General features: G+C 37.1%; 1 protein-coding gene across 2 annotated transcripts in view; it reads left to right on the top strand.

Moving 5' to 3' along the window:
• Nucleotides 1-26,247, top strand: part of si:dkey-178e17.3 — a 39,011-nt gene that overhangs the window by 9,508 nt on the left and 3,256 nt on the right. The window contains exons 2-4 of one of the 2 annotated variants that reach the window (XM_087264202.1): nt 15,689-15,871; nt 19,234-19,324; nt 23,717-23,875. In XM_087264202.1, the coding sequence (XP_087120328.1) occupies nt 15,689-15,871; nt 19,234-19,324; nt 23,717-23,875 (433 nt within the window). Of the gene's footprint in view, nt 1-15,685; nt 15,872-19,233; nt 19,325-23,716; nt 23,876-26,247 lie in introns of both variants that reach the window. The other variant, XM_087264201.1, reaches the window with a different exon arrangement.

The raw sequence follows: 26,247 nt of genomic DNA, 5'->3' as shown, positions 1-26,247 counted from the left end.
TTGTGGGGGTGTGATTGTGATGTAGCGTCTGTTGTTGGTGTCCTGGGGGAAAATCCTCCTGCTGACACTGACAACAGTTCATCAAACTGGGCTCGGCTCAGTCAGAAGCACCGCCGAAAGCCTCCATCATCCAGGTTCAGGTTCTGGAGGAGTTTATGAACTCAGAGCTGGATGCATCTCTGAAAAGATCTAGTGAACTCAGACACAGCCCTAAACGTATCTGCTGTTTTTCAGCCTTCATAAAGCACATAAACACTGTTATTTTAAATTCATGTTAGCCATTTACCAACGAAGCTTGAGTCAGCGGGCTGACAGAATCCCTGCCCATCACCCGTCTGTTCTGAAGCGGGGTTTGATGCACGAATGAAGCGAGTAAACTCAAATGTTATTTACGCGGGAATAGCGCAATGACATTTATACACAATGCATATTAAAAACATTAAGCGAACGTTACAATATCACAATAATTAACCCCAAAAAAAGCAGCACAATCACTATCAGACTGCTCTTGTGTTTGCGATAAGAAGGGACGAGGCTGAATCCAGCTTCTTATTGACGCTATCTAGCCCACCTTAAAAACTGCAACGCTTCCGTTTTTCAGCTTCTTAATCGCGCTCAAGAAAAACTGTTTTAATCTTCTAAGCAAGGGCTCATTATGCGGTCCTGGCATCTTGTGGATTGACAACGTCAACCGTCTTTGACTAATGGACACCGATGCACTGACTCTCAGAAATTATAAGTATTTGAAAATAGGCACTATCCTTATTAATAAACTGCATAGTTGCAATCTAAACAACTACATTCTCCACTAAAAAGCCTCAAAAGCACATCATGTTGCCCAAGAGCAGGAATATTTGTCAAACTGTAGAGCGTCCTGTGCTTGTCTGTGGGCGGAGTAATACACAAAGGTGAAGAGGCCTTTGTGTGCTGTTACTGGCAAAGTATCTCTCGGCTATCAGCCAATCAGATTCTAGAACCAGACAGAACTGTTGTATAAAACTATATAACCTGCTTAAATACAAAAATTATATGTGTTAAAACAAATTTTTCTTAATTAAGTTTTATTGGTAATGTATGTAAAACGTATAAAAACAGATATTTTTTTATGTGGGATAACAATGTTCAGAGTGCATGTAAACAGATCTGTGATTGTCTTCAGTTCATTTGAATTGAAAAAAAAAAAATAGGTGCATGTAAACATAAACATAACAATGCCTAAATTGCACTTCTTGTCCAGAGAAATCTGATTTTAGCGTGATGCTACAATATATCGAGCTATCAAGACAGAATCAGAAAGCATTGCAATAAGACAATAGAGCAGTTACTCCACTCTGTTTCAAGTGTTTCTGTTTTCCTGATTTGTTCTTGATGCTTTCAAACTAATAAACTATAGCAGTGGAGCAAATTAACGTTTACATTGTTAATGTCTGATTTGTTTTATGCATCAGTAAAACATGGCTGCTGTTCACTTTTAGAAATTGTAGTGATGCATTATTTTTCCTGTAATAGTAGGAAACATATGTTGGTTACAGTATATTGAGAATACAGCCCTAATACGTGGAGCTTGTGTCAGTTACCTGACTGAGTGAGCTGTGTCTGCTACTTTCCACTTTTATGTCATGAATGTGTTGGTGTTGAGGAAAAGCACATGTTCCTCTCTGTCCTCCCTCTTCCTCTCCTGTCGAGTCTATCGCTAATTAAGAGCCAGCAGAGCCGCTCCATCTGTCAGTGCATGAGCAGGTGTGCTGCTTTAGCTCTTTACTGACCCCTGAGCCTCTAAAAAAAAAAACAATGAAATTTTCATTTTCATTAATTTGCAGTTTTTTTTCAATCAAAACATTTTCATGGCAAATATTTGGGGTATTTTAATAAAAATCTCTGTTTTATTTATTTAAAGCTTATTTTGTCATTTTTTTAAAGTAATAATTTAAAAAATAAACAATTAATCAATTCCTTTTTGATAATTTTTTTTTATTTTTTGCTTTATTTTTTAATTTGATTTATCAAAAATAATACAGTTTCGTTTCCCTTCTCCTGCCACTGTAAGAATACTTGTCTATGCATGTTTTGAAATAAACTTTTATACAATTTTTATAGACACTACAAAGAATTCATGAATATATATATATATATATATATATATATATATATATATATATATATATATATATATATATATGTTTTGTATGAAGAGTTCAGATGTAAAACCCTCTAAGTTCATCAGACCTCTTTTTTGTAAATGAGCATTTTCCATCAGGCTCCTCTGATTACGTTACAAGTTTAATTTTATATGTAATGATCAGGTTATTAGCTGGTAAATAAAATACATTTCTTTTCCAAAAATGTCACTTTAGACAATTCTTTGGTTTTTAACAAGGTCAATTTTCTTTTGTGTCAAAACCTGCTAAATCCACGTCTGCTTTTTCTGCAAAACCCTCTAAATCAGGGGTTCCCAAACTTTTCAGCCCGCGACCCCCAAAATGACAATGCCAGTGACTCGTGACCCCCAATATTCTCTGAGGTGGTGGTTATAAATACAGAAACCTTGTGTGCAATGACGCGCACAAACACACCAATAGACCCAAGTCTATTTTTATTATTATTATTATTTTTTTATGTATGTCAGTGCTGTAAATGGGCTAGAAAGTTTAACCTGGTGTTACAAAATCTTCTGCATCTGACAGTATTGCTGTGTCTTTAGTTTAATGTAATTACCCAAGAAGTCGCAATCCAATAGAACTAGTAACTATAAGCTACTATAGTAACTATAGTTTATAGTAACTATAAACGACTATTTTTTTCTCTTCAGTAGGTGATTGATAAAATACAGTAAGTCTTAAGGTTTAATAAAAATTTATTGATTTTTAAAAATCATCTGGCGACCCCCCCTTCATTGTCACGCGACCCCTCGGGGGGTCCCGACCCCCACTTTGGGAACCTCTGCTCTAAATCCACATATCGGGACAAGACATTGTAACTGGCTGAAAATCACTAAAGATGCAATTAGAAATTATTTTACCAAACATAAAACACATTACACAGATCACCTGAAACTGAAAATGTATAAACCTGCCAAGTAAGTGGCGGTTCATTCCGCTGTGGTAAACCAGGCAAAAAGCAGAGGTAAAACGAATGACTGAAATCTGTCAAGTTCATTAATAAACATTAAAACTGGCATTAATTTAATATCTGTTGTCATTTCTGATATTTGGGATTTAGATTTAATGTAAGTAGAGCAGTGTAAACATTTCAAACATTGTAAAATAAGCTTTTCCAGCTTGAAAAAGTATGATTTTCCATCATACTTTAGGTCTTGGTCTCTTGTTTATCCTCATTGCATCCACATGGGATAAAAGAACGGCTTTTATCTTAACTCTTAGTCTTTCAAGAAACGCAGTTGCAGTTTAATGTATAGTAAATCGGACTCATTCAAAGTAGCGTTTCTCATAGTGCAGAGAGTTTTAAGGTAGGCACGTTTTCATTTGCCATTTACTGACAGTCGAACAGGCTCATCCGGTTCATCAAACTCCATCTTCTAAAATTGAAATCTGAAGTGAAATAAATCAGTCTCCTCATAAAGTCGGTGTATCAGCGCGCTGCTACATTGAAAACAAAATTCGATTGGCACCTTCTGATTGGTTCTTGGGATATAGTGGTTTTTGCTGTCAAAGGCAAGTGGCGTGTTATAATTAGCTTTTGTTACTGTTATTTCTGAATGAGCTGACGCTGGGATTTGGATGATTAGAAGCAAATCTATTTGTTGAACATGTACTACATGCCTGAAGCATTCACTCAATGTCATCATCTCATTTTTGGCGTAAGTGGCGTTTAGCGGCTTTTGCATCTGAACTCTTCATATATTACGATGCTTAGAAGTCTTAGAAGAGACCGTGCAAATGATGAAAACATCAACCTGCAGTCTTGACATGCTCCTTACATCATTCTTTTTAAAATTGCGTGTACCTGTTTAGAAATGGATCTTAAAACTGCAGTTTAAACCCCTCTTGAAGAAGAGAAACCTGGATAACACCCTATTTTTACCGTATTCAATTCCTTATTGGGTAATTGAATTATATTTCAGACATAGTAATTAGAAATATCATTTAAATACAACTTTAATGATGTAATTAGTAATTAATTACTTTTTTTCAAGTAACTGACCCAACACTGTTGTTGTTATAGAAGCATTGTAGTTTAATGCATCACCAGATCATTGACCTCTGGTGGCCCAGAGTCTGTGAGTGAGATTAAAATGCGGTCGGACCTTTGGACCAGCAGTGAGGCTTTTTTGGCAGTCTGGGAATGGCGAACGAGGCACTTCTGCAGAACTAATGCAGGGGAATGTGGGGAATTTGACAGGGCCTTTGTATGGAGGTGTGTGTTTGTGAGTGTGTTTGCGTTCATTGTGTTGAGATGTGTCACTCTGGTGCGGATGAACAGAAGAATGACAATCAACAAACCATGAGGTCAGAACGCCATGAATAAAACAGAGCGATTCCCAAGCCCCAAATTATTCTTTCCCCTGGCAAATTCTCACTTAAAGTTTTTGGGTCAAATGTAAATAAAAGTAAACACTACACCTATAAACCAGTCATCATAAATGGAAATATAGTAGAGCAGGTCTCGAATAACAACAATAACTGACAATAAAATGAATTTTGATTATAATTTAGAGGCTGTTTATAAGAAGTCAGCGCCTCAGTCTCCTCCGCAAGTTAAGGAGTTTTAATGTTAGTACACAGACTTTAATCATTAGATCATTAATAGAGAGTGTTCTCACATATAATATAGTGTTTGATGGTTTGGTAACAACACTTATACAGCAATTATCGCAAAGGATCAATCAGGCAAATAAGATAACTGATCACAAAAAACATTCTCTGCAGATTATATTCGGCTCCTTTATTGAGATTATACACGTGCCCTTAACTCAGCTTTTAAAAAGTTACCATCAGGACAGGTTTAGAATTCCTAAAACCTGAATAAATGCGTATAAAAAGTCATTTATACCAACTGCAGCTCTTGTCTTATATCAGATCACTGTTTGAAGTCAATGGGGTGCTTGTCAAGAATTATCTGCAGTAATATACTAAATTAAAGTCAGAATTATCAGTCCCCCTGAATTATTAACCCCCCTGTTTATTTTTTTCCTTTTATTTTTTTTAATTTGTGTTTACGGAGAGCAGATGTTTTCAGCACATTTCTAATCATAATAGTTTTAATAACTCATCTCTAATAGCTGATTTATTTTATCTTTGCCATGATGACAGTAAATAATATTAGACTAGATATTCTTCAAGACACTTCTATACAGCTTAAAGTGACATTTAAAGGCTTAACTAGGTTAATTAGGTGAACTAGGCACGTTAGGGTAATTAGGCAAGTTATTGTATAACGATGGTTTGTTCTGTAGACTATCAAAAACAAAAATAGCTTAAAGGGGCTAATAATTTTGTCCTAAAAATTAGGACATTTTTAAATGTCATTTAAAAATCAAAAACTGCTTTTATTCTAGCCGAAATAAAACAAATAAGACTTTCTCCAGAAGAAAAAATATCAGACATACTGTGAAAATCTCCTTGCTCTGTTAAACTTTATTTTGGAAATATTAAATAAAGAAAAATAAATTCAAAGGGGGGCTAATAAATCTGACTTCAACTGTATATGGGGCTAATTTGCTTTTTAAGTTTTTAATGTATGTTGTTGTCTTGACGAGTGTTGATATTGTGTGATTGTTGTATGGTTGTATGCATGCAGTTGTTGTCTTAAATCCAGTGTTAAAGACAAAATTCCTTTCTATGCCAAGCAGAACAAACTATAAAGTTTAAACTAAGCTTGACTAAAAGCTGAGAAATACTTTTTCCACATTGATGCCTCTTGTACATCGTCTTATCTTTTGGACGAAACTGTGTCAAAAGAACTTGCTGGTTGAATTTAACTTTAAAGGGCCATGAAACCCCCTTGTTTCAGCAGGGTGTTTCACACCTCTACTTTGGAAAAGTCAGAAAAGTGGGCGTGTCCAGCTCTGTTTAGGGGGAGGGGCGGGTGTCGGAGAAGCAAAAGAGGGAGGGTCTGTAAAAAATGGAGTGTCGATTTGGGCCCGTGCTGATTTTCAGAGTCAAAACACACACACACACACACACACACACACACACACACACACACACACACACACACACACACACACACACACACACACACAGGTGAGAGAGAGTTTACATGGACACCAGTAATCAAATTATTTCACCAACTATTAAATGGTGGACTTCAACTGCAGTTTTGCTCTTTCATTTAGGATTTTCATTCATGCCCCTCATGAAAAACGACATATTTGATTCAAGGAACTGCTCTAAGGGTGTATTTTTCATGTAATGTTTGATACCGCACGGCGAATGAGAAAAAAAACCCTCTGCATTTCCCTGAAACTTAGATGCACTCGGTAGGCAGCGTCAGAAAGCCGCGTGTGTTATTCCGGACACAAAATGCTGTGAAAATCCAACACGGCGGTAAGTTTAATTGTGATGCTTACACGTTTACACTCGGTGTAATAGTTAGTTCGATACAAACTAACTTTGCCATTTGAATAAACAAAGAGCACTGGTCTCTCACTTACCAAATCTGTAGAGACAGGACAATCACCAGCAACTAGGGCTGTGTCTTTATTAAGAGGAGACGAGCAGCGAATCCGGATCTCAGCGTTTGCAGATGAGAACAGCTCTCAGGTAAACAATAATCCTCCTTAGACACGTGTTGTTGTCGAGCGTTGTGTGCACTGTAATCCACACGCGAGTCCAGCTGCGCTCTTATTGAGAGAAAATGAAAACAAAACCTTTACTGCAGCAAATTATGAAAGCAACACTGCACGCTTGTTTTAGCAACACAACATGTCGTCTTTCTGCCGTCTGAACACTGTAACATTAATGAATATAAATGAAGTTGCACAATAGAGCTCGCTAATTGGTTTGAACAAAGTCTTACTCATGAATGAATGCAGCACACTCAGAGACGTAATAAGGCACTCTGGCACAGACGTCCAGTCTGCACGCTGGAATACACGCTATTATGTCATGACCGTGACGCAGCTTCAAAAATTTGTTTCAAACTGGAAGAACGAATTTGCTTGAAATAATGCAAAAACAACCAATTTTCACTTTTTAGTGAAATATAGGTGTCCTTATAGTGTTTATAGCAGTGTGGGACACATATACGACTGTCAACAGCTCAAAACATGTTTGGTGTTTCGTGACCCTTTAAGGGGTATGAATAATTTCATTTTAAAGTAAGTATTATTAGCCCCCTTAATCAATATTTGTTTTCTACAGAACAAACCAGTGATATACAATGACCAGGGCCGGCGCGTCCATAGAGGCGACCTAGGTGGCCGCCTAGGGTGGCAGAATAGAGAGGGCGGCATCTGCGATCGGCGTTACTTTATAAAAAATAAATAAATGGTTTACATCAAACACAAATGAAGCACTGCGGTAAGAAATATTGATTTTGCTTGTTTGTTTACAAAACAAACAAACGATTATAATAAATCATTCAATTTAAGGCTGAACAGAAAAATAACATGCATCTCAAGAAGGAATAGACAAAAGAAAGTAATTAAAGTCTCGCTTCTACCACTTTAAAAGTTTTGGTTTTGGTTTGTGTCATTGTAAATGCTCAGTCTCGTTCTGTGCGGATCTTCATTTTTCTGTATGTTGTGGAATATAGCAGGCGAGTCAGCCGGCCCAATATATGAGCAGGCAGAGCAGGATTCTCGCAATGACCACCGGCGCAATACCGTTTTTTTGTAATGAGACAGATTCAATTTAAACTCGGTAAAGGCGAGCTTCATTGGCGAAGATGTGTACAGTGTTAAATACTACATTTAGCGGACATTTGCGCTGAACATGCAGTGAATGCAACGCAAAAACATGTCAAATTGCACAAAACAAAATCCTCAAAACTGCAAGGTACATGATATTTGACTAGTTATTTAGCAAGATAGTATTCAGGTGAACTGCATTATAGTGAGGGACCACTGTATTTGGACATAGATATATACACTAGATATTACATAGGGAGCCTGAGCATGCGTCAGTAGCGCCGCCATATTTGTACAGTGCTCCCAGGACAAGTGTCATTCAACCGCACTAGTCAAGACAGTGTTACTACATGAAGATGCGGGACTTTAGCGCTGTCTATGGGTGTAGTAACGAGCAAACAAAGAAAACAAAGCACAAAGGCAGAACATTTCATAGGTAAGATTCAGTTTTTTACGTTTTTCATGTTATGAACTTTTGTAATAAACAGGTAACGTTATTGATGATAATACAGTCACTTACTGCATTCACCATAAGGCAAAGCAGCTCCAACTCACACTAAACACTCGGCTTATGCTAGTTTTGTTGAATAAAATCAGCAAACAATGCAAAAGAAATATGACAACGAGATGCTGCGGTAACTTGTATTATTGTCGGCTAGTGAAGGAGTCGTTTATAACGGAGATTCATTCACAAATATGCATATTTGGAAAGGCTCCCACCGACTTCCATTGTAAGGACAAAAATACAATGGAGATCAATAAGAACCAAATCCATTCGGTTAACAACATCCTCCTTCACAAAGTGTTCCATAGAAGGAAGAAAGCTATACAGGTCTGAAGCTTAACAAGTGTAAATGCAGCATGACAGGATTGTATTGTGGTTTTGTTAATTTGATGTGCTTTCGAGTGTGGAATAATGACTTTGTTTTGTTTAATATTCACTCAGTGTCTTGCCAGGAGGGTTTGGGTGAGGTCCTACAGCTCCAGATCTGCTTTAAATTACTGGTTTGATTGCCTGTTTTTCTCTAATTCCATTTATATACTTGGAGCAGTGGTGGAAAGACACGCATTTACTGCTCTGAGGGTCAAACAGGCCAGTAAACAGCAATAAAAGCCTGATTTACAGTTTGAAGAGGTCTCAGGCAATACAGCGCATGTCAGTCTCCAGATTTTTTTTTTTAAACTCCAGTTTATTTGGGCTTTTTGAGTGTAGTATACAGTTATACATCATCAGGGCTTGACATTAACATTTTTGATCACCAGCCACTGTGGCTAGTAGATTTCCAACATTACTAGCCACTCTTTATTTTCACTAGCCACAATTGTATTGTAGGGAAAATATATTTTATACTCATAAATATGACTTTGTCATGCTGAAATGGCTTGTTTTAGATTTTGCGTTATGTCCACATGCATGTGTTAGCCCATACCTGTCAACATTGATATGTTAAAATACTTAAAATACCCGACCCCCTTAAAAAAATCCCCAAATTACTAAATATGCTCATTTGGAGCGGTTTCATTGTAAATAAACAGTTAAATGGTCAGTAATATGTTTTAATATTATTATTATTTACAAAAGAAACAAATAAATAGTGCACATCAGCAGCAAATAAATGAGTATAAAGTTCAGCTTATTAAAATGAATAGCTATTATAATGACATAGAGTCAAATCTCATTAGCCGTTTCTTCACCGCATAACTTACACACTTTGATTAAAGAGCATTGCATGAATGATTTATTTAGATTTTTTTTGTTTGATTAAATTAAATAACAGGTGTCACTTTAAAAATGCACACGTCTAGCATTATAATGAAAGCATTCGACTGCTTTCCTAACTGTTTATGCTCATTTAGGATGAAATTACTTGTGTTTGAAAAAAAAAAAGTGTACTTTTTTACCCAGACATTTAAAAAGCATATATATTAGAGCAGTAATCATAATACTGTGATACCGTGATATTTTTATCCAAAAAAATGTTATACCTAATATTATACCATGCCTAAAAATTTAAACTACATTTTTTTTTTCTGATTTTCTTTCTTTTTAAAATTGTATTTAATATTTTTCTATAACATAAATTTGGCTGTTTTTTTGAAAGTTATCATTAGTTATTTTGTTAGATTAGCTCCAGATTTGGCTTCAGTACTGACTAATCTAATGTATATGCACAAATATAATATTGTAAAGCTTCCTATTAAAAATATGAAGGATAAAAATATGAATATGGTGTACTCATATGCTGAGCACTGTAACACACACATATACATAGTCAAAACAAACATTTAAATCGCAATTCATTTCAGTCCAGCCCTACTAATACCATTTGCTTCATCTGTTTGTGGTGTTTTGACTCTTGGCTATTAGTTTTGTATTTGTTCCAGCCTATTTTATGTTTATGTGTGTTTTCTTACAATCTGCTCATGCCTCAGTTTTGTTTACAGGTGGGCCTCATGCTATTTTATTTTCCAACAGTTATACATTATGTGCTGATGTGCATTTGTTTGTTATTTAATATTATCATGTAGAGCTGCACAATTAATTGTAAAAAGATGGCGATCTCGATTCGACCCCCTAGACGATCTTAATCCAGCATTTCTACAATTCTGTCAATCATATATTCAAGTTCAGGAGAGAAGTAAAGGCGGCTGCACGAGTCTTTTCATTGTTTCACACACGTTGCTCAGCGATATGGACGACTCCAAATAATGCTCAAAGAGTCACATACTGTATTTATAAGGTATAATTCACCTAAAAATGTCATTTTTGTCTTCATGTAACGTTAATGTTGTATTCGCGGCCGGGAAATCACACGTGGCGCACCCTACGTAATGATAGACACGCACGTCTATTTTAGTGAACAGAACCTGCTTATGCTGTGAGTAACAGGTAATAAAGTTGTAAATAATATTCAGTTTGTGCCACAGAGTGATCGCTTGAGAGCCGCGGGAAGTATGAACAGCACACGGCAGTGAAAATGAAACCGAAAGCGCGCACTTCATTTAAATGATCATATCGCATTTTAGAGTTATGACTGCGACAAGCATTTGATTTTTTACTTTCATAGCAAACACACAGCTGTGCATGAAAATAAATGTTTACAATGTCTGTATAACTACTCGAGCCTATATAATGTTGATTTTACCAGTGAATTAAATGGTCTAATAATGTTCTCAATGACAGCAAGCATGTATCTCAAACATAATTCAACATCAGAATTATTATAAGTAGAATAGAATTATTTATAGAAACCAGTAGAGCTACACATCATATTAATATTGTTGTTTTACCGTATGTTTAAGAAAAAACAATAATCCCATATTAAGCTTTATTTTACATCTACAGAACCGTGAGAAAATCCTGATCTTTAAATCAAGCAAAAAAATCGTGATTCTCATGTTAGCCAGAATCGTGCAGCTCTATTATCATGGTATTTTGTGTTTCAAGACTTTGGTGTGGTTTACAGCTGCAGTCTACATGTGCTCTATGAGAATAGTGTGTGAGTGCTGTACAGTATGTGCGTGCTTGTGCACATACAGTACCTGATTGCATGTGTTCATGCCAGCTGTGTTCATGGTTTGCATGTTCTGGTGAATAACCTGAGCACATGTTACAAATACTGGAAGGTCAGGAGTAAAGTTCACCGCACACTACGTCTGGAATTTTCATTGGAAATTATTGCCATAGAGCGTCACAGTGGCTCAGTGGTTAGCACTGTGGCCTCACAGCAAGAAGGTCGCTGTGTGGCACTGGACACAAAAATGACACCTACGCCAGGCTGACGCAAAAATCACTTTGGTAAAGGAACTATACTGTAGGGGCGTCATGGTGGCGCAGTGGTTAGCACTGTGGGCTCACAGCAAAAGTTTGCTTGTTCTCACCATGTTGGTGTGGGTTTCATCAGGGTGCTCCGGTTTCCCCCACAGTCCAAACACATGCGCTATAGGGGAATTGATGAACTAAATTGTCCATAGTGTATGAGTATGTGTATGGGTGTTTCCTAGTACTGAGTTGCAGCTGGAAGGGCATCCACTGTGTAAAACATATGCTTGATTAGTTGGCGGATCATTCTGCTGTGGTGATCCTTGAAATAGAGATAAAGCCAAAGGAACATGAATGAATTTCATTTTAGTTGATTTGTTTTCTCTTTATTATAGGAGCTAACCTGCAGCCGGTTTGTTATGTGGCGCAGGAATGACTGGTTAAGTGTTTGGATCTTTGTTCCTCTGAGCCCCACATGAGAGAGCAGCTGTGTTATTGAGATCTAGACTCAGCGTTGTTGCTTTCTTCTCTGTTTGTGTGCAGTCTGTGGGTGTGTGTGTGATGTCACAGCGCACAGCTGCTCCAAGATGAGCTGTGGAAATGCATCTTCACCTATTCTCAGAGACAAAAGTCTAAATGAATTACTATCCTGTGAAATTTGTATTCTTTTTCAAATATTTAACAGAGCAATCTGACAGTATACATTTCCTATATATATATATATATATTCATTGTTTTCTTCTGGGGAAAGTCTTTGAATTTGTTTTAGCTTGGCTGGAATAAAAGCAGTTTTAATAGCTCATATTAGCTCAATATTTCTTTCGAGTTGTCCAATGACTTGCCTAATTAACATATCTTGCCTAATTAACCTAGTTAAGCCTTTAAATTCATGTTTATTCAATTCATGTTTATGTAGCGCTTTTTACAATGTAAATTGTGTTAAAGCAGCTTAACATGGAAGTTCTAGTAAACTGAAACAGTGTCAGTTCAGTTTTCAGAGTTTAAGTTCAGTTCACTTTAGCTCAGTTCAGTGTGGGTTCATTTTCACTGCTGAAAGTTCAAACACTGAAGAGTAAATCCATCGATGCACAGCTCTAAGCAGTCCAAACCAAGCAGGCCAGTAGCGACAGCAGCAAAGAACAAACTTCACCAATTGGCAAAAGTGATGGATAAAAAATCTGGAGAGAAACCAGGCTCAGTTGGGCACAACCATTTTTCATTTAGCCAAACTTCCTGTTTGATCAATAAAATGAAGCGTATGCGGCATAATTAAGTTCAGTTGTTTACTTCAATTAAAATGCTGTTCCAAACAGAAGCAAATTTGACTAGACAGCACTTGCAGTCTAAGCACCAGAGACTGGAGAGCGCTGGACATCCATTGTAGGGGACTGCAGGTGTGAGTAGGGCACCTGGGGGTGATCAGGCTGGCCCACAGGATCAGTGTGCAGACTCGTTTGTCACTGTGGTCTCATGCTGTCCACTCCTCCACGACCACCAGAGCATCAGAGATACCTTGGCATCATTTCTTCACAGGACTTGGATTGCATCAATGGTGCTGCATAATCTCTGGGGGCCTCGGGATGAGTAGCCCCAGGTGGAAATGGAGAATAAAGAAAATAATTAGCGTAGCTGCTGTTCATAGTGCATTTAAACGAGATGCAAAAATGAAGTTTCTTTGTTTGTATACTTTATTGTCCCTCAAGGGGACATTTTCTGTGTATCACACAGCACTTTAGCAAGTTCTGACACAATAACAATTAAAAATAAGCAAACATGCAAAAGAAATACATACAGGAAAAAAAACAACAACACACTATCGACCAGTGTTCAATAGTCTGATCGACACTTGGATAAAAGAGTTCTTGGGCCCTATCATACACCCGGCGCAATGTGGCGCAAGGCGTGACGCAATAGTTGTTTGCTAGTTTCAGATTGGCGCAAGAGTCATTTTGACGTTTAGCGCTACGCTGTTAAAATAGCAAATGCATTTGCGCTCATATGTGCGCCCATAGGCGTTCTGCTCTAAAAAGGAATGCGTGTTTAGGCACATTGCTGGCAAGTTGCTATTTTGTAAAACTATAATAGATTTTTTAATAAACCAGAACAAAGCCGGTCTATTGTCGAGCGCAGAGTGCGTTAGTTGTGCGCCTGACTTACACACTGCTTAATACACACAAGATGTAGAGCAATATGCAAATATCTTTAGATATAAAAAATAATAAGGATGTATATATAGGATATAATAAGGATATATAGGATATAAATATAAAGGATTAAAATATTACAAAACATATAATTTTCTAGCCTACATAAATATAAAAACCACTGCCTTCATGCCTTCTTCATCTCAGAGGGATTTTTTTGTTCATTCATAACAATTTGCTTTTGTATAATGTTATTATTATTAGCAGTATTATTTATTATATCCATATTTATATTTGTTTTATTATAAACAAGCTTAGATTTGACCACCTGTCAGGTTTTAGACCATATGGGTCGCAGCATGTGTATTTGGATATAACTCAGTTTTTTGAGCACACTTTGTTATTATTGTTCATTTATTCGTTTGCTGGAAATTAGAACTGAATTTAGAAATAGTTTTTAAACAAATCATAGCGCTTAACAAACGAAATTAAGTATTTATAGGCTAATGGATATCTGTGCGTACAGCAAGTTTCCCTATCCACGAGAGTGAAAGTGAAAGTAAAGAATGAGGAGGCTCATCTCATTCTCGCGCTGCAGATGCTCTGTTTAACTGTTTTCTCTCTAATGAAGTGTTCAGTTTTTCCACTTACAAATTTCGTTATGTAAATAGCAAATGCGCTTATGGCGCGATGCAACTCACTCTTAAAGGGAATGTGAGATGAGACTCTGATTGGTTTATTCTCAACACACCTATAACTCATTAGGAGAATAAGCTTAACCCTGTTAGACAATGTGCCACGACGCAAAGCGGATTTTTCTGTCCTTATATTAGCAAAAGTGGATTCTGACACGCCCTTAATGCATTTAATGCAAAATGGGAAGAGTACATGAGATGGATTGTTTCAAATTCTTTTCGCTTCATTCAGAGTGCATTGCTCTTTAAGTGTTTGAATATTAGTAAGAGTTTCAGATCCTATTAGTCTCGTAGCAGTTCTGATAATATAAAAAAATATATTTCAGATTTACAGAAAGTGCTATAAATGAAAATAGTAGTTATATAAACAAACAGGTAAAGCATATGAGTTTTTCTAGCAAAATGTCTGGTGCATTAAATGTCACTTTAAGCTGAATAGTATCTTGCAAAATAACCAGTAAAATATTACGTGCTGTCATCATAGCAAAGACCAAATAAATTAATAAATAGAAATAAGTTATTAAAAATATTATGTTTAAAAATGTATTGAAATAACTCTCTGCTAAACAGCACTAGAGAAATATTGGAAAAAGAATAAAAAATTCATGAGAATCATTTTGTCTCTTAACTGTGTATAATCTCCTCATATTAAAAGTTTTAAATCGCATCTTAAGACTTTTTCTTTAGCCATTTAAATGTCACTGTGTCATTTTTATGCTGTATTTTATTCTATTAACTTTCTCTAATTCAGTTATGTTGTTGATATGATTGTGGGACGTCGTGCTTTTAATGTGCATTAGAAATCTGCCTTATAGCAACTTTATGTAAAGAATTATAACGTTGTGTATATGTATATTCTCATTGTATTTTTAAAAGGGTGGCGGGGTGGGTAGCACTGTGGCCTCACAGCAAGAAGGTCACTGGTTCGAGTCCCGGCTGGGTCAGTTGGTGTTTCTGTGTGGAGTTTGCATGTTCTCCCCGTGTTGTTTCCTCCGGGTGCTCCGGTTTCCCCCCACAGTCCAAACACATGCTGTATAAGTCAATTGAGTAAACTAAATTGGCCGTAGTGTATGAGTGTGTGTGAATGTGAAATTGTTTGGGTGTTTCCCAGTACTGGGTTGTGGATGGGAAAGGCATCCACTGCGTAAAACATATGTCTGAATATTTGGCGGTTCATTCCACTGTGGCAAGCCCCTGATAAATAAGGGACTAAGTTAAGGAAAATGAATGAAATTAGCCTTGTAAGCGTGTGCTCATCTATTTCCTCTCTCAGCAGCTAAAGACTGTGAGGTCACACTGTGGGGTGCCTGGTCTCCATGTTCATCCGTCTGTGGGGCGGGGACTACAGAGCGGAGCCGACAGGTGGCTACACCCCCTCGCAATGGAGGCACGCCCTGTCCTGACCTCAAACAGCGCAGAGGGTGTTTCGCACCCACCGACACGTGCAGCGCAGCTAAAGGTGAGTTACTTATTGAGCTGACGTACGAGCGGGCGCAGCCATTGAAATCTTTTTAACTTGACACTTCTGGTCTCATCCACTTCCAGTGATTTTTAGACACAAAAACAGCTTGGAGATGTGAAAGTAAATCCATATAATAGCAATAATAGCAAATTCTTCTTCTTTCTGTTTTAAGGTGGTAGAAAACAAACTTTTTGGTGAGTTACTGCCATCTCTCGCTCGGGTCGGTGACAATACCAATTAATCATTGGGCTGACAAGAGAAACTTACTTGATGGAAAGATGACTGTAGAGGAATAATTTCTGAAGCAGGACCATACTCCAGAAGTACATGTCTTTAGGGTGCTTTCACACTTGTTTCATTCGCCTGGACTGAACCCAAGTTCGATTGTCCCCACTTGCCACCTTCTCGGTTGGTTTGTGTTCACACTGTCTGAACCCCACTACGCTTGCGTCATCGAGCTGCTGTTTTGTTTACAGTTGTTGCTAGGTGACGAAAATAGAAAAGACGTCTGCACTCCGCACATCGCGGTCATTCTGCTTTTACTGAAGCTTTTAGTTTTGGACATACAGAAAGCGACTCGCGTCCATCTGCCACAAATATATTATAAACATTCAGAACATCAGTGTGTCTGCAGAAGCTGTTTTTGGAGGAGACAAGCAGACATCACTGTGTATCACTGTGTTTGCCCTGGCTCAGTCCCGCTTGTCACAAATGTATGAAACATGAGACACACACACACACACACACACACACACACACACACACACACACACACACAAACGAACGTTATGAAAACAATAGTTTGTTGTACAGTTGGCGGTTTACTTGATGTGTACGATTGTTCACATCAGAAGTGAACCGTATCAGAGTTTGCATAAACCGTACCCCAGAACACCTCTTTCAGGCGGACTCGGGTACGGTTCACCGGTGCGCACCCGAGTTCAGAAGACACGTTCACACTAGCTAAACGTACCATACTAAGACGTCAAATGAACCCGGGTGCGGACCAAAAGTGCTAGTGTGAAAGCCCCCTAAGTTACAGTAATTCTGATGCTGTTCTGTTGTTAGAGCTGAATTGGTTTTACATTTATTCACGGTCTGTTCTGCAAGTGTGCTCCAGTGCTGTCTAGTCAAATTTGTTTCTGTTTGGAACAGCATTTTAATTGAAGTAAACAACTGAACTTGTTATGTACATAACAATTATGCCGCATATGCTTCATTTGACTACGTTACATGAGCATCAGTAATCAAATTATTTGCCTTAATCTAATTAAGACAATCATAAGATTAAGGTGTTTACATGAGTTGCTTTTTGAATGTTCCTTTTAATGATCCCGTTTTACATGTTACAGCACAGAATTCGATTAATATCATTGCGCCACCACACTATTCACATTTCCTCTGCAGTTTCATGTAATTTCAGGTGTTTTATGATTATTTGTTGACTTTAATTGCAGTTTGGCACTTTCACTTTCTTTCGGGAACAATTCATGCATGCCCCCTGTGACAAATGGGATATTAGATGCAACTATGAACTGCTGGAAGAGTGTTGTTTTAATGAAGGTTCATACCGCATGCTGAATAGAAGAAAAGAAAAACTTCACATTTCATGATGCAGGTGTCTGTGGTCTGCACTGGCAGAATGGCAAATGAAGACGTCCCTTACCTCAAAACTCTGTGCATTACAAGAAAAGGAAAAACCCTGTACAGTGGGAAGTGTAGTATGCATCCATAACATTTTTTTGCGCCGCAACGCTACTTTGAAGGAATCTATACATTAAACGGCAACTGCGTTTAACGAAAGACAGAGTTAAGATGACGTTCTTTTATCCCACATGGATGCTCTGAGGATAAACAAGAGACCAAGACCTAAAGTATAGTGAGAATGAATGAACGACAGCTTCTACAATTGTCTGAGAGGCATCCCCTTTCTGCCCAGTAGGCCTACCTTGTTTAATTTGATAATTTAAGCAATTTTTTAAAAGATAAATATCATGTATAAAACTGTACATTATTTATATGACTTCATAATACCTATAGATCTGATGAGCTTTTTACATTAATGCACAATGCACAGATATTGATGTTTCACATTATATGACCCTACCAAGCTTATTTCACAATGTTTGCAATGTTCACATTACTCTACTTGCATTAAATCTAAATCTCAGATATTAGAAATTGCAACAGATTGTTCAGATTAAATTAATGTCAGTTTTAATGTTATTGATTAATGCACTTGACAGATTTCAGTCATTCGTTTTACTTCTGCTTTTTCCCTGGTTTACCACAGCGGAATGAACTGCCACTTACTTGACAGATGTATTTTTAATTTCAGGTGGTTTGTGTATTGTGTTTTATGTTTGTAAAATAATCTCTAATTGCATCTCTAGTTATTTTCAGCTAGTTGCCCTGCCTTGTCCCGATAGGTGGATTTAGAGGGTTTTGCAGAAAAAGCAGACGTGGATTTAGCTGGTTTTGACACACACAAAAAAATGACCTTGTTAAAAAAACAAAGAATTGTCTAAAGTGTTATTTTTGAAAACCTGTATTTTATTTACCAGCTAATAACCTGATCATTACATATAAAAAAAAAACTTCTGAATCTAATCCGCCTGATAGAAAATGCTCATTTACAAGAAAAAAGGACTGATGAATTTAGAGGGTTTTGCATCTGAACTCTTCATGTATTTCCAATATCCATATAGCCTGTGCTATAAAACTCCAAATTAATTTAATATAGAATTAGCAGAATCATAACACTTAACTTTGTATTAGCAGTGTGCATGCAATCATTGAAACAACCGCATGTGTGTGTGTGATCCAGGATAAAGAAGAAGAGGGAATGAAAAATGTGTGTTTGTTTATAGTCAAATGTCAGCTGAATTCCCCCATCAGTATTGCATTATAACAGTGCATCATTCAACCTCCAGAGACTTCACCAGATGATTTTACTGGTGCAGCTGCATTATTATTATTATTACAGATCTCATTGCAAGATGTTTGACTGCATACATAAATACAAGCTCTTTACCAATTTACAACGTTGTTATTTTACATTGTGTTTTAATATACCTTTTAATGTCTTTGCACTTCATATAAATGATGTTGCATTGTGAAAATTAAATGCAATTGCGATAAATGTCTCTAAATCAATATGAGCTTTAATGTTTAATGCAATACTGAGAGATAGTGTATTCAAGTTTAAAAATAGCCTTAGAAGTACAGGATGCCAGACTGCAGAACACTGCTGAAGCTGTCCCTGTGCATGTGTGTGTTGTTTTTTTGGCACTGTGCTTTGTCTCTGGAGGAGGTTAATTTGCTCTCTTTCATTATCTTGATCTCTTCCTCCTCTTTAGAGGTGGCCAAAATCCTGCCTGACTCATTCAAGCGGAACTTTAAGGACCCTTGGAGACGGCCGCATATGCTTATGAAGGAGGAGAAGAAGAGGTGAGAGCGAACGTTTTAGAAAGCAAAGTAAAGCAACAACAAAAAAAGGAGAAAACGGTACATTAGCAGATAATGCAAACACATTCCTGTGAATGAAGGCCTTGCACTGCGAGTCTAAACATCAGCAGTGTTGTCTAGACGTACAGCGACCCTCACAACTACAAGAAGAGAAGTATAAAACTGCACTAGGATTATACAGTTAGGAAAGTAAATGTAAAACTTGGACTAGGGCTGCACAGTATTGGAAAAATCTAGTATTGCAATTATTTTATTTATTTTGCAATGTACAGTTAGTCAAAATTATTAGCCCCCCTGTTTGTTTTTCCCCCCAATTTCTGTTTAATGGATAGATTTTTTCCAACACATTTCTAATCACAATAGTTTTAATAACTCATCTCTAATAACTGATTTATTTTATCTTTACCATGATGACAGTAAATAATATTAGACTAGATGTTTTACTAGTATTCAGCTTAAAGTGACATTTAAAGGCTTAACTAGGCTAATTAGGTTAATAGGCAAGTTAGGGTAATAATTTTGACCTTAAAATGGTGTTTAAAAAATTTAAAGCTGCTTTTATTCTAGCCGAAATAAAACAAATAAGACTTTCTCCAGAAGAAAATATATTATCACAAACCTTGCCGCGTTCGGTTTGAATGCACAGTTATAGCCAAAGTTTTAAAACCCTCGTCTGATGATGAGACTGATGTGAATTTGGTCACTGTTTAGTAGCACACTTGCTTAGGGTTAAATATTCAGTCTATAAGCCACCTTATTTACCTAACACCTGATTGAGCCAGGAAATCTTATTAGTGTGTGCTTTGAACACAAGACAATGAACACAATGTGTGTGTGTGTGTGTGTGTGTGAGATCAGTAATGAGGAGTTAAACAGGATCACAGGAATGAAATGGCAGGTGCAGGTTCAAATGAACTGAGATTAAACGACTATCATAGGCTCTTTCCCAGCCGCGCACACACACAGGAAATCCCAGAACACCCTTTCATTAATCACAGGTGTATGGTTTCATGTGTGTGAGAAGAAGACCAGGATGACATGCAGACCATGGAGGAGGAAAAACACAGGCATAACACATCAGACTAATTAAATCCAGTGTAGGAGGACTGATCTTTAACCTTGACTGCACCACACGTGCATGGACAAAGGAATTATTATTGAGTGGAAAGGGTGTTTCGCAATTGAAGTGCATATTTTATTATTGTTTTTATTCTGTTTTGCTTAAATGTGGATCTTTAAAGACGTCCAGAGTTTACATCTTTTCAGATGTCAGTTATCTTTTTAATAGGGTTGGGTATTGTTTAGGATTATGTCGATACCAGTGCTAAATCGATAGTATGAAAACTGTATGGGAAATTATGTTGGATGCCTCTAGAAAAATCTTTTACAGGGTTTCTGCAGATATAATTTCAAATTTAAGACTTTTTAAGAACTTTTTAAGACTATTAAGTAAATTTAAGACCTATATCACAATATCAAAAACACGCATGCATAGAGAGAAAATGCAAAATCACAAAATTAGTGGCAAAATAAATATATTAAATTGAACAGTACTGAAGACAGGTTAGATGCACCATTGAACTACAGAAAAAACAAACATGCATCTTAAGACCTCTTTTTTTGTTTGAACAAACTCATCCCACAGGTTTTTCCAAACTTTTACAAAGACTTTCCTCCTTTTCCACTGCTGTTGCAATTTCTAGCCAAGAATTATTGATCATCTGGTTCTACTTCTCCCTATGATCACGCATGGACGGATCATAGAAGATGTCTGTACAGTCACACCTGTTTCAGACAAAATCTCTTCAAAGTGATTCATATTCAACTCAAATGAAATGCGGCGCTGCGTGAACTGTTCCGCAAACACAGCGATGATGTCACATTCGCCGTGCGCACCGAGTTCAATAACAGAAAGCTGAATGGCTATTGCATGTCGGTCTCTCATTCATAATTGTAATACCGGAATTTTCATTAGGACTAGTGAAATAAAGAACTACAACACCATGAAAACCAAGCAACATCAATAAAAAAGAATTTAAATGAGCATTAGATGTAGCGTTACATGGACATCGGAAAAATAAGACCTGTGCAAAAATATTTAAGACCTAAAACAGCTAGTTTAAGACTTATTAAGGCCCAAAATTTAGATTTTTAAATTAAAGACTCAAGACTTTTTAAGACCCCGCGGAAACCCTGTTTTATTTGACAAAATAATTTTTTTTTATCATTTTAATTGAACAATATAATTAAAGTTTAAAGTGTACATCAACTCATATTTTACATATAAATTGAACTGCATTAATATATTTCTTTTGATCATTTCTTTGTCAGCATTAATTTTAGATTTACATTACCCAATTAACATTACATTAGCTTACTGCTAACCTGTGGAAAAGCTGTCATCAAAATCAGGGAACTCTCTCTTTTTTCCTAGGGTTGCAGCCACTGATCTCTCTATATATAGATCAGTGGTTGAAGCTTGTGACTACGTTTACATGGACTTCAGTTATCTAATGATTTTCCTTAATCTGAGTAAGATGTTTCAGTACCCAACACTACTTCTTAATACTAATGACTTTTACTCTCACATGAGTACATTTTTAGTGCAGTATCAGTACTTTTACTCAACTACTTTCCTTTAACTTACAGTCACTACTTTGTTTTTGTCTATGGGGATTAGAGAAATCAGTCCTGTGATTTCTGTCCAATCAGATCACACATAGAAGGTAAATTGCATCATAATGAACTACTTCAAGACATGTGCGCTTTATTATTGCAGCAAACTGTTTGGAAGCATTAAATGTGTCCAAGAAGACGTCCAAAATCTTTAAACGCATTGACCCAGAGACTGTTTAGATATCACTGATGAGAAGATGACGAATGTTTACTGTATGATGAACGAAATGGCCTTTAACACCCAGCAGGCACAAGATGTCAACATGATGTCAGATTAGCGTTGTACCCTAACATCATGGGGGCGTTGCAATTTGTTTGGAAATGAAAATCGTGTTGACGTCAGAACTCAACATCTGGCCGACATCAATGTCCAACCTAAAACCAACCATATATCAACGCCTAATGATGTTACAGCTTGACATTGTGTGGAAGTCACCACTATGACGTTGATCAGATGTTGAATTTTGGTTGCCATACCTGATGAATAAACGTCAGTATTTGATGTCAATAAGGTCATACTGGATTTAGCTGTTTATTTTCCAGCCTGACCAGCTAAGACCAGGCTGGAAATGGCTGGACACCAGCCTGGAAATGACCAAAACCCCTCTTAAATCAGGCTGGGCAACCAACTAAAGCCAGCCTACCAGCTTAGGCTGGTTAAAGCTGGATTTTTCAGCAGGAATATTTTTGTAATTAATCTTTGCCATTAAAATGACTTTTTTTTTTTTTTGTCTCCGCCCATATTAGTTTTTTAAATTGATATTTTGTAAATAAGTAAATGAGTTTGGCTGAACTGCTCAGACAACCTAGAATAGTAAAAATTATATATTTTTGCATATCGCTCACGCCTAGTTGAACACAAAATAACAAGAATATTGGAAACCGTTAACCATTGACTTCCGTTGTATTTTTCCCTACTATAGATCTTTATCTTGTGAATCATACTATCCGCTTGTTAAGTGGTGACGTGTATGTGACGTATGTATACTGTTTCCGGGTCCAAGCCGCCATTCATTTGAGTGGAGAAATCATTCGTTTATGATCGCGTTTTATTCCTATCACACATTAAAGTTAATTTTATATAAAGTCAGTGTACACAACAATCTCTGGGCTTGCTGCATAACAAATACCAAAATTTTTATTATTTCTAAAAAATTTATCACCATCTGGCCATCGGATATTAGGCATGGACATATATACTGCGATTGTGATTTTTGAAAGCCTTAAATCACTTTGTAAACGTTTATTATTACCATTTGATGAGTCTCCCCATTCAGTTGAATAGAGCGCTTGGACCCGGAAGACGCTTCGCGTGACGTCACACTTAACAAGCGGATAGTATATATTCTATAGTTGCTATGGTAACACAACAACTGTAGTAGTTAATGTAAACAAATGACCCAATACTATAGTTTCCAATACTAAAGTTTACCCAATGGTTACCAGTTTCCAACATTTTTCAAAATATCTCACCTTTGTCAGAAAAAAGAAACTCATGAAGCCTGGCAGTAAATGGCGAGTATATTGACATTTTTTAAGAGAACTGTCCCTTTAAGTATGCTTTATGCAATAAGCAAACCAATGTCTCTGCTCATATTATGATATGTTATTGACAATTTTGCAAGTTTTTTCAGAGAATATTGGGTTATTGAAGTGTGCAGATGCTGTATTAACCTGTCTCTCTCTCTCTGTCTGCAGTTATTGTGTGCAGATGCGTGTGAAGCAGGCGAGTGCTGCATGTAAGGTGAGACCGTGGAGCGCAGGTTTGATTCATGAGCGCTCCGTATGTGTTGAGTGTCAAAGCGATGCCATGGCGACTGATAACCGCTGTCGTGGAGACGGGCTGCAGAACATCAGGTACATGCATCTAAACACTGATATTAAAGGGAACCTATTACGCCCCTTTTTACAAGATGTAAAATAAGTCTGTGATGTCCCTCCAATGTATGTGTGTAGTTTCAGCTTAAAATAATAATGTTTTAAAATAATGTTTTAACCTCTCTGAAACTGACCTTTTTAGGCTTTGGTCCTAATTGTGCTGTTTTGGTGACTGTTGCTTTAAATTTAAATTTTCAAAAGAGGGCGGAGCTACAAATGGATATGTAGATTCCATAGCAGCAGATTCAAAGCGGACGGCTGCTTGTCACTCAGGGCTGTTTATGCTAATGAGGGAGAGATGGTCAGTAGTGGGCGGGAGAACTGTACCTAATTTTAGTTTCATATAAATTACAAAACCAGAGAACGTCTGTTTTCAAGTGTAGTTGGTTTATTTAATAGTAGAGATTTCAAACATTATGTTATATACAATTGAAGACCAAGCTTCAGCCTCCTGTTCTCCCCCAGAAAGCCAATACGAAAGTAAATGAAACTGCAATTCATCGAAATTCCGCTAGCTGTTAGAATGGCCAACTTTACAACAGAAAAAAGGTGTTTACAGCCTGTTACAAAGATTGATTTTGGTTAATACAGCTAATATTACCCTTCATGACAACTGTGAGGGGGTGAATTTATTTATAACTCAACCGTTTCCTTTATATTAAATTTGCATAATTAAGGGCGTGTCCACTTGAGTGACAGCTAGGTCTCGCTGGTCACCGTCACTTCAGCTCAGCTGATTCAGGCTGATTAGCTGCTGATCTCGGCATATTCATCCTATTTTTGTGTTGTTTTATGTGGCTTTACACAGTCAGTTGCCTTTTGGACTTATTCCTTACAATAATCAGATGGCATGGCATGCTGTGTGCACTTAATTATGCTCACAAACCATTCACATGGCCTCCGTTTCCCATGTGAGTAAAGTTATATAGTTTTATACCATCTCTATACATGTATTTGTTTTATTTAAGATCATTTATCATTTATAATGTTCTTAAGAGCTGTAATGCACTCCAGAATCTGTCAGATTGATTAGCTGTAGGCTCTAGAACAGTCATCTGAAGCGTTGTTATACAGTGTTATGCTGGATTTCATCAATAGTCTTACATTAACTAATACAGACTATATCTGAAGTGTCATTCTAGATGTGCACGCGCTCTTTCCGGCAATCTTCCTTCTGCATTCACACAGCGCTGCATTCCGGCAAATTGCCGGTAATGTTACAACTGCTCTTTCCGGAAAATAGCCAGAACAAATTTACCGGTATTTTCAAAAAGGGCCTGTTCACACATACACACCTTTCCGGAAAATTGCCGGTAATTTTCCGGAAAGGTGTGTATGTGTGAAAGGGGCTAATGACTTGCCTATTTACCCTAACTTTACCCTAATTAAGCCTCTAAATGTCATTGCAAGCCGAATACTAGTGTCTTGAAGAATATCTAGTCTAATATTATGTGCTGTCATCAAGACAAAGAGAAAAGTTCTCACAAATGAGTTATTGAAACTATTATGTTTAAAAATGTGTTTCCATTAAACAGAAATTGGGGGACAAATATACAAGGGGGGCTAATATCTCTGAATTCAACTGTATTTCTCATGTCAGTGAAGCAAGTATTCGCTGTGATTTCAGCTTCCGGATGGTCCATTAATTAATCAAACTGAATATCAGAATAGACTTTATTGGAATATTTCACAATAAAGCTGAGAAAGCCCAGAGCAAACACATCTGCAGTCTCTCCCCAAGACTGTGTATTCTTTATACAATGTTCTCTCCCCACCTCTAGGTGTTCTTGTTTTAACTGACCATCTTAAGATGTTTTCCCTTTACTGAGAGATTTAGCATATCTTTAGGTGCTCATGTTATTCTGGGCCCTGTCCCCTGCAATGCAAGCAACTGTTTTCACACCAAAGTTGACCCTCCATAGTTGCAACCCCTTCTGAGTGTTTACATACATTGCCATTATGCTACGTTAATTTGAAAATATGTCACTCACTCTCCTGAAAACCTCTCACAGATTTAACTTCATGTGTGTGTTTTACATGTAACAATCAATGTTTTTCATTCATTTTCCTTCAGCTTAGTGGCTTTATTCATCAGGGGTCGCCACAGCGTAATGAACTGCCAACTTATCCAGCATGTTTTACACATCCTTCCAGCTGCAACCCAATACTGGGAAACATCCATACACAATTATACACTTTGGCCAATTTAGTTTATTCAATTTACCTATAGTGCACCCGGAGGAAACCCACGCCAAGACGAGAACATGCAAACTCCACACAGAAATGCCAACTGGTAAAGCCGGAACTCAAACCAGTGACTTTCTTGCTGTGATGCGACAGTGCTAACCACA

Source organism: Danio rerio, chromosome 8 (genome assembly GCF_052040795.2).
Source record: "Danio rerio strain M-AB ecotype USA chromosome 8, GRCz13ab, whole genome shotgun sequence".
NCBI classification, from domain to species: Eukaryota; Metazoa; Chordata; class Actinopteri; order Cypriniformes; family Danionidae; genus Danio; species Danio rerio.
Note: the sequence above shows the minus strand (reverse complement) of the source record. Positions and strands in the feature narration are given on the sequence as shown.